The 9934-nt window shown below is 36.9% G+C and overlaps 1 protein-coding gene across 2 annotated transcripts in view; it reads right to left on the bottom strand.

Moving 5' to 3' along the window:
- Window positions 1-1013: 1013 nt before the first annotated feature.
- Window positions 1014-9934, bottom strand: part of TNKS2 (tankyrase 2) — a 71725-nt gene continuing 62804 nt past the window's right edge. For both annotated transcript variants that reach the window (XM_037804261.1, XM_037804262.1), the window contains 3 exons: window positions 5655-5841; window positions 4032-4188; window positions 1014-3252 (listed from right to left, as the gene is read on the bottom strand). In XM_037804261.1, the coding sequence (XP_037660189.1) occupies window positions 3190-3252; window positions 4032-4188; window positions 5655-5841 (407 nt within the window). In that variant the 3' untranslated portion in view covers window positions 1014-3189. The remainder of the gene's footprint in view (window positions 3253-4031; window positions 4189-5654; window positions 5842-9934) is intronic.

The raw sequence follows: 9934 nt of genomic DNA, 5'->3' as shown, positions 1-9934 counted from the left end.
ATAGTTTGCAGACCATATTTCTTAGTAGCATGCTCTACAATATACTGGCAGAGCACTCGTGGAGCTCTGTGTTTATCTGTGTGAGGGAGATGACAACAGTGGGTAGGTGACTAGGAGAAGACACTTCTGACAATGGTGGCTTGAATTAGAGATCAAGAACTTTCTGAGGGGGTGGGGTATAATAAATATTTTAGGTCACAGTCTGCCTAAGCTAAAAAGCCTAAAAGGGGGAGGAGGAAAACATTCAGGATACTTAAAGGGCCACACCACAGTCTAACTTTATGGAAATTTGACAGTTCTGTGGGTGAAGATAGAGTAGCATATTTGCTTCCTCTGTCACTATGGTCCTCTGTTAGGACAAGACAGTAAGTAGGTAAAGGCACAGTCAGGAACACTAACCATAAAAGCTTAGGGAAATTTATTTATGTATTTTTCTCATCATCCTGCAAGCAACTGGATCACATCACACACTGGCATGAATGCTTAGGAAAAGAGCAAATACTTTAATATCCTAATTGAAGCAGTAAGATAAAGCTGACAAAATATGTTTCAAAGCCAAATGACATACGTTATTTACAACAACATTCTCTTATTATGGAAAGCAGAGAACTGATCACTCACATGGCATACTGAAATCCAAAATGCATACATTACTATATTTCTGCTTAAGAGTAATAAATACTAACTTTGAGATTTGAGAACTTTTTTATATGATAGAGAAAACAGAAATATACTCCTCTTTAGGAATTAAGATTAATTTACGAAAAGTGAGCTTAAAGGTTGACCAAAAGTTGTGTTGGATGGATTATAGCATCTTATAGTTATTTTCACCTTAAAGTATCTGAACAGGTATGGCTGCAATACTCAATATTTCAAACTTTAAACTGCACTTATCACTGTGAGACTCAGAACCAAACTGTTTGCCTGTAATTGTGGTTTATTGTAAATTAATCCATTTTCTCACAGACCATTCAACACATTTATATTATAGTAATTACCATGCTACCCAGAAAAATGAGTGAACAGTTTATTAAGAATTAAATGAGTATGGAATGTGATACAGTACAAGTAAGACACTCATAATAATATAATCACACAAAGCTAAATTTCACTTAAAAAACAAAATCACAAGACAAATAAAAAGCAATTCCATCATGATAGTAGTTCATCCAAAAAAAAAAAAAACACCCAAACCACACAACAACCCCCAAAGCCCCCAAATAAAAAGCTCTCTGAAAATAGTCATGCTATAACATATTAACCATGATATAATCATTCATGGGAAAACAACACACTAAGCAATGGATTAGATGAAATAACACAGCAATACTGTAAACTCATAGACCATGATGATTTTACATGACAAGCAATTCCAGAACCACTCATAGGGTGAGAAACACGGGCTAAATGTTGAGAAAGATATGTGTAAATATAAACCCCAATTCCCATTATATCATTATCTTCTAGTTATAAAAATCTGAAAGCTTACAGAACTTGAAAAATTATAAAGTTTGGCATATTCCATTTGTGTTTCAAGAAATGACTTTAGGATCATATTTGCAATCAGAGCGCTATATAAAAGCACTTCAAGGTCAAGATTTGACCAGTTAAATATCAATCACCATCTTTATCAAGCAACAATTCCAGATACACGTTACCAGGATTAATTCTTACTCAGGACAAAAAACATGATTTTTCTAGCATTTTATGTACAAGTTACTTCAAGGGGCCACTTAATTTAGTATACAATGTATTTAGAATACAATATATATTTTTAAAAAATGAACTGGTACAAAGAGTGAAGGGGAACATTCTCATTTACAAAGACTTTAGTGGATTAAAAATTCTTCCTTGACTTTTGAAGGAGCTAGTCAAGAACTAAAATAGATTGCCAAGCTGTAATGCTTGTCTCTGTACCAAGACATTTTAGCATGCTTTGTGGTAGAGATTGTTTGACTTGAAAAAATATGTTTTATGGGATGGCACTCTCCTCCATAGCTGCCAAACTGAACACAAACCTGGTTCCAGTTAGGCCTGGTGTCACAGTGTGGCAACATAGTAGGAAGCTCCAGCCTCAATGCACTTTCTCATTCATGAGGCCAGGAGCAAACTGGGACACCTACCTTTTATAGTTCTGTGTTAAGTTTACCCAAAATGGTATATATAGATTGGCTACAAATTTAACAAAAAGGTGAAGAAAGAAAACTACCCACTCCCATTTGCTATGTTTTTTGTTTGTTTTTTTTTCCATCCCCTTTAGACTTAAGGTAAACAGATAGGGAAACTATCCAGGATTACCATTCCCACCTTTGACAAGGATACCATAACTAAACAATGGCAGGATTTAGCCTTTCTAAAATATAGAAGGTACTTGCTCTAATTTTCACAGAATGATACTAGAAAACTTCCCAAGGTAAAACCCAGTTAAGAGGCTTCTTTAGCAATCAGGCCCTATCACAGAGCTCTTTGGAATGTGTGTCTTACAAATCAAATCCCCAGAGTATTCATGAAACAAGTTCTTAAATGGAAACAATTTCTAATGAGAGATAAAGGGCTTCTATCAGCAAAATAAACCTAATAATCAAGCAATCCCAACTGACTATAGGATTCTGCTAAGAACTCAACATAGCCTCTGGAATCAAATGTAAATAACAGTCATGATGTTAAGATGAAGTATAGATGGAACAATACATATGAAAAAATTTTGTAAACGGCTGCAGTTCTGAAACAGATTTATATTACAAAGCAATGTAAATAAATAATTGGGCTAGTACAAAAGCTCTTATTTACAGTTTTACAAATGAAATTGTATTCAGTGTAAATGCTGTGTTTAAAAGAACACAGTACTGTATTAGTAAAATGAGTTCTGTTGAGGGCATCGTGTTTGTTAGAATCAATGTTTAATGTATAAAAGGTTCAAGTTAACGCTGTTCATAATTTAGTACAGACAAACCCAGTTTAACCTGGAATGGCATCTGTTAAAGTGCTGAAAAACAGGAAATATTTAGAAAACACTGTACATTATTAAAGCTTTACCAAGTCAGAATGTTAAACTTCTTTCACATTTTTTTTATCCTTTTGTCACAGGCCTGTAGACAAGATTTTTTTTCAGCAAAGGAGTAAAACTTAGAGGCCATCAGCTGCTTAGATGATTTTCGGTTCAGTGGAATTCGATTCCTAACTCCATATTTATCCATCCACCATACCTTCAGGCCTCACAATCTGGTAAGTAATTAAATATTCAGGATAAGCCTAAAAGAGATTAAATCAAATATTGGTAACAGATTTTTTTTTTTTTTTTTTAAAAGATAAGACGACTTTCCATAAGGATTCCTAATCTTTAGGGAAGAGGTTTTAAATTAGTGTTGTGGATCAGAATCATCTAGGAGCATTTTCGCAAAACATCTTTATCTTATCTTAACTCTAATTCTTCAGATTGGGAATCAGCAAGTCTAGGATGAATATTCAGTATATGTCTGTTTTTAATAACTGAGGGAATTCTGATACACTCCTCAGTTCAGAGATGCTTTTGACTGGCTCTGTGTCATTTAAAGCAGGAGAGAAGTAAATACTTCTTTGTGACATATAGGTTAAATACAGAATTGTCATTAACCATATTTTACAGATGTTTAGAAAAAGATCCAGTGTCAGTTGGCAAAATTTGAATAGATTTATCTGTAGACCTTATATTACCTAGATATAATATTGTATCAATACTATTTTCCTGATTTTAAGAGAATGCCTTTGATTTTAGGAAATATATAGACATTGCATACCTGCAACCTAACTTTCAAATAGCTGAGAAAAAATATATATACATACAGTGGGAGGGAGGGACACAGGGAATGACAGGAGAAAGGGAGAATAAAATTTCGGAACTCTGAGTGACAGTGTTTCTGTAAGTCAAATTATTTCCAAATAAAAAAATCCAGTTCTCAAGACAATATGCCTTGTCAATTTAAGAGATTAGTAAGAAGAGTTAAACTATGGCTAAAAGCCTTTTTGAATTTGAACAAATAAATTGGAATTACCTGTTCTCCTCTGTAAATAACATATTCAGCTAATGCTAGGCCATTTACACTGGGCCGACCAGTAACTGAGTGATGACCTGGAGGAGAATGCGCCATTTTCATTGCACTGAACTGCAGGAAAGACTTTCCCAAGGTTACTCGGCAAAAAAGCAGCTGCCTGTATAATATGAAAAGAAAAATATTATCCGGAAGACAAGGCTGTGTACAACAATTTCTATCTGTTTACTCTGCATAAGCTTTTAAATATATTTATACACACAATTTTTTTTTTTTTTTTTTTTTTTTTTTTTTTACCATTTCATCCTTAAAAGAATTCTGTAATGTCTTCTATTCTTATTAATACAATAATCTGTAATTTAATCCTTAGCTGTAGAACTTGAAAACTGCAGTAACCTTTTAGGGATACAGACTTGCCAGTTTGTATGAATCCCAGCAAACACACAAATCATAGGCCAAGTAAGAGGGGGGAGAAGGTTTAAGGGCTTCAAAACTGGACATCTATCTAATTAAGTCTAGGTGAGTCTACTTCCAAAATATATTTCAAATTCATTAACTACTACCCCCATTAAGTCCAGACCACCCAAATTTTCAGCTGGAATATAACAATGGTTTCCTAATTAGTCTTTTCTAATGCCCATCCAAGCAACATTTTTTTTTTTTTTTTTTAAACCAAAAATCAGGTCGTCACTTTTCTGCTTAAAACTTTTTTAGAGGATGCTCTCTATACAATTCCTTACAGTGGCCCCAATTGAGCCTTCAATTTCATTTTGTGTGTGTTAGGCCCCAGACACATTAATTTTCTTTCTTTATGCAGGCCAAACTAACTTTCTTTCCTTGTAACTTCCATACCTACTGTTTCCTCTAACATCTGGAACGGTATCTATCCTGCCACTCTTCAAATGGCTGACTATCATACATTTTTCAGGTTTCAGCTGAAATGTTACTTCCTCAAAATCAGCAATTCAGGAGGTATGGCCTAGGAATTTGCATTTTAACAAGCCCATCAGGTGATTCTGATGTGTTAATGTTTGATAACTACTGTTCTAAATCTTTATAAGTAGTGCCCTAACTGTAGAATATTTTTCAAATGGCACAAGACATAACTTACTTGCCTATAAGGATTTTATTAATTAAAGCCAAGTTATTTGAAAGACTTTAACAAGTGAGTTAGATCAAGGTGATCTGAAAGGGAAAGAGAAAGTGCAAAGTAGTTATGATTAGACTTTTCAATGTGGATCTGCAGGGATTGGCAAATAATGTCATTTTGGCATTTGAATATTAGATTTTTTGAGTCCTATAATATTCAAGGGCTACAGTAAAATCTTTTCCATGCTCAATGCTATTTACTACTCAGTATTTAAAAAAAAAAAAAAAGACCTGGTGTTATAATGAAATGAACTAAGTAGGTCAAGTACTTCTAACTGTGCTTTGCCCTTACAGCTTCACTTAATAAATATTCACTATTACTACAACTGGTGAGAGGGCCAAAAGCAACCTAAAAACACACCTATCTTGGATTCCTACAGTTGTTGAAGATAATGCCTTGCCCAGAAAATTTCTCAAATATGTAACCAGTTCTTATCTGATTCTTATGCAAATAAAGGAGAAGAAATGATGTCTTACCTGTGGCAAATGTAACAAGATCTGTCTTTGTGAACTGGACACCCAGTACCTCCTCCAATTCCATATACATACTGATTGCTTTTGGAAGAGTTTTCAGCAAAATAAATCCCAGCTCCAAACATTCCACCTATGTAGGCATGCCTTTCATCAAAGCCTTTATGAATAATTGCATTAACAAAGGGAGACCCTAAAATACATGTGGATGGGTAACAATTTAAAATTTATCTTAGAAGAAAAAGATCAAGAATAAGGCTCTTAAAAGTTAAATGCTTAAATATGTCCACCACCATGGCAACAAAAAAAGGGAACAAGTTAACTGTCAGCCTGTTAACTATTTTAGAATAAAGAACACTTCTGATTTCAACTACTGTATATAATAGGGTGAGGAGCAGATGCCACAATGACACATAGACTCAAGTAGAAAAAACAGATCACTTAAAACATAAACATATTAGGGTTATCAAATTCAAAACCACAAATTTATACAAATCCAGAAACAAGAGACTCATAATTCACCTCATATAAGCCTGAATGCAGTTAGGTCTTACAATGATGTCCATGTCTATGTACCTTTTCTAGGTATCAAAAGTGGCCTTCTCATGTTCTTTTTTTTTTTTAAGTTTAATTTTTATTGAGATTGGATAATTGTATGGTATGTGAACAATCAGTTGCCCCCGGTACCCTCATACAGCTGTGCATCCATAACCACAATTTTTGTTCCATTCTCCAGACAAGAAATAAAGACCAAGAAGCAGAAAAAAAAGGAAACTCAAATCCTCCCATATCCCTACCCCCCCCCCCATTGTTGACTCGTGGTACTGGTATAGTATATTTGTTACTGTTTATGAAAGAACGTTGAAATACTACTGACTGTAGTATATAGTTTGCAATAAGTATATATTTTTTCCCTGTATGTCCCTCTATTATTAACTTCTAGTTGTACTGTCATACATTTGTTCTGGTTCATCAAAGAGATTTCTAATATTTGTACAGTTAATCACAGACATCGCCCACCACAGGATTCAGTTTTATACATTCCCATCTTTTGACCTCCAACTTTCCTTCTGGTGACATATTTGACTCTGAGCTTCCCCTTTCCACCTGATTCATGCACCATTCAGAACTGTTAGTTATTATCACAATGTGCTACCGTCACCTCTGTTCATTTCCAAATATTTAAGTTCATTCTGCTCATACTAAGCAACTGCTCCCCATTCTTTAGCCTCGTTCTATATCTTGGTAACTTGTATTTCATGTCTATGAGTTGACATTATAATTAGTTCCTATCAGTGAGACCCTGTAATAGTTGTCCTTATGTGTCTGGCTTATTTCACTTAGTATATTGCCCTCAAGGATTCGTCATCAACCCATTTTTTTTTTTTTAAAGATGGTTTTGTTCACTAGCCATACATTCCATCCTAAGTAAACAATCGATGGTTCCCTGTATAGTCACGTATTTCAGTGTTCACCACCCTCACCACTATCTATATAAGGGCATTTCTTCCACAAAGCAGGAGGAAGAATCAAAAAAGGCAGAGAGGCAAAAGAAATAAAAAAGAAAGGAGGGGGGAAAAAAAGACAGCTAGGAAGCAGCAAAAGGAAAGACAACCTTAAATCAACCTTAAATAAAGAGTCAGACAACACCACCAGTGTTGTCTCACACCCCTCCCCTATCCCACCCCTTATCTGCATTTACCTTGGTATATCGCCTTTGTTACATTAAATGGAGCATAATACAGTGATTCTGTTAATTATAGTCTCTAATTTACATTGACTGCATCCCTCCTCCAATGCCTCCCCATTTTTAACACCTTGCAAGGTCGACATTCACTTGTTCTCCCTCGTGAAAAAACATATTTGTACATTTTATCACAATTGTTGAGCACTCAAGGTTTCACCGAGTTACGCAGTCCCAGTCTTTATCTTTCCTCCTTTCTTCTGGTGTCCCACATGCTCCCAACCCTCCTCTCTCAACCATAGTCATAGTTATCTTTGTCCAGTGTACATACCTTGCTGTGCTACCATCGCCCCCAAAAACTGTGTTCCAAACCTCTCCTGTCTTCTCTCACTCTGTAGTGCTCCCTTTAGTATTTCCTGTAGGGTGGGTGTCTTTCACAGTCTCTCATTATCTGTTTGTCAGAAAATATTTTGAGCTCTCCTTTATATTTGAAGGGTGGTTTTTCAGGATATAGGATTCGTGGTTGGCGGTTTTTCTCATTATCTTATCACACCACTTCCTTCTTGCCTCCATGGTTTCTGCTGAGAGATCCACCCATAGTCTTATTAAGCTTCCTTTTTATGTGATGGATTGCTTTTCTCTCACTGCTTTCCGGATTCTCTGTCCTTGACGTTTGATAATCTGATTATTAAGTGTCTTGGCGTAGGCCTATTCAGATCTATTCTGTTTGGAGTATGCTGCACTTCTTGGATCTGTAATTTTATGTCTTTCATAAGAGATGGGAAATTTTCATTATTTCCTCTATTATTGCTTCTGCCCCTTTTCCCTTCTCTTCTCCTTCTGGGACACCAATGCTACGTACATTCTTATATTTTGTTTTGTCCTTAAGCTCCTGGAGATGGTGCTCTTATTTTTCCATTCTTTTCTCCATCTGCTCCTATGCATGTAGGCTTTCGGGTGTTTTGTTCTCCAGTTCCTGAGTGTTTTCTTCTGCTTCTTGAGAGCTGCTGTTGTATGTTTCCACTGTGTCTTTCGTCTCTTGTGTTGTGCCTTTCATTTCCATAGATTCTGCTGGTTGTATTTGAGCTTTCGATTTCTGCCTTATGTATGCCCAGTAGTTTCTTTATAGCCTTTATCTCTTTTGCCATATCTTCTCTAAACTTTTTGAATTGATTTAGCATTAGTTGTTTAAATTCCTGTATCTCAGTTGAAGTGTACGTTTGTTCCTTTGACTGGGCCATAACTTTGTTTTTCTTAGTGTAGGTCGTAGTTTTCTGTTGTCTAGGCATCTGACCTCCCAGGCCACCCCAATCAGGCTTTCCCAGACAAAGACAAGCTCAGGTCACAGGAGGAGGAAATATTCAGTATCCAGTTTCCATGATGGTGTGTCTTAGAGGATTGACACACCCTGTGCTTTTCTGTCCAGCAGGTGGCACCTGTCAGCCCGTCACAGGCTGGTGTAGGGGAGTGTGGGCCATGGCTCTCCTCCCCCAGGCTCTGGGGTCTGGTTCTGAATGTAAGGCAGGTAGTAGATCTGGGCGCCTCCTCTTTCCTTTTGGGAAGCTGTGCCCCCTAGAGAGAGGTCATTTGCAGATAAATAGTCTTTGTTTCTCTGAGTCTATCTCCACCCTTGTCTGGATCAGAGTGCTACGATTTTAAAATGGCTGAGGCTTTCTTTATTGCAAAGCACTGTGAGCTGAAAACGGCTGAGGCTTTCTCAACTGAGTCGCCCAGGTTGACTAAGAGACAACGGGACAGAAAGCTCCCAGATTCACCCTTCAGCCAGAGACAGCACCCGATCCTCTGGGCTCCCTGTCCTGAGACAGATATGTCCCGACTCTCCCAAAGTCAGTCATCACCAAAAGCCTCTATCTGCTTGTTGGGGATTCGCTGTCTGTATTGAGCAGTTAACATTAAAACCCCAGTTGAAGCTGGGCTGAGGTACACTTGCTTGTTCAGAGTTCTGCTCTCTAGCACTGTGAGGCTTCCGTAAGGAAGGGGCTCTTGGCTCTTGGCGCAAGTCTGCAGTTTTTACTTAGATTTTATGTTGCAATCTTGGGCATTCCTCCCAATTCAGCTTGGCGCAGGATGAGTGGACAGTCATGTTTGTCTCCCCACAGTTATTCCAGGTTATTTACTAATTTTTCTGTCATCTACGTATTGTTCCAGGGGGAGTAACTGGCTTCCACTCCTCTCTATGCTGCAGTCTTAGCTCCTCTCTCCTTATTCTCTTCTTTATCCCTCTTCTCTGCCTCTTACCACATGCTACGTGAGATTTCATCTGGAAATGTAGCACTTTTCCCCATTCCCTGAATACTGACTTCTTTCTCCTCCTCCTTTGCATGTGTGCCAAGAAAGGGTGCTTAGCCAAAGAGGTACTGAGTGTGGGAACCAGACCAAGGAGTGGGGTGAGAGTAGGGGATAGAAAAGGCCAAAATAACACTGCTACTGATTCATCAAGATCAGTGTTTGTAAAGGGACAGGAAAATATATTTAATAATACTTTATAGAAATGCTGAATAGAATCACTTATTTGAATTTATTTGGAAAAACCAAAACCCTTTATATTATAAAATAGAAAAATCACTCACAGCCATCAACT

The sequence above is a fragment of the Choloepus didactylus genome, chromosome 15 (assembly GCF_015220235.1).
Source record: "Choloepus didactylus isolate mChoDid1 chromosome 15, mChoDid1.pri, whole genome shotgun sequence".
In the NCBI taxonomy this organism is placed as follows: domain Eukaryota; kingdom Metazoa; phylum Chordata; class Mammalia; order Pilosa; family Megalonychidae; genus Choloepus; species Choloepus didactylus.
The sequence above is the reverse complement of the archived record's forward strand: the minus strand, read 5'-3'. Positions and strand labels throughout refer to the sequence as shown.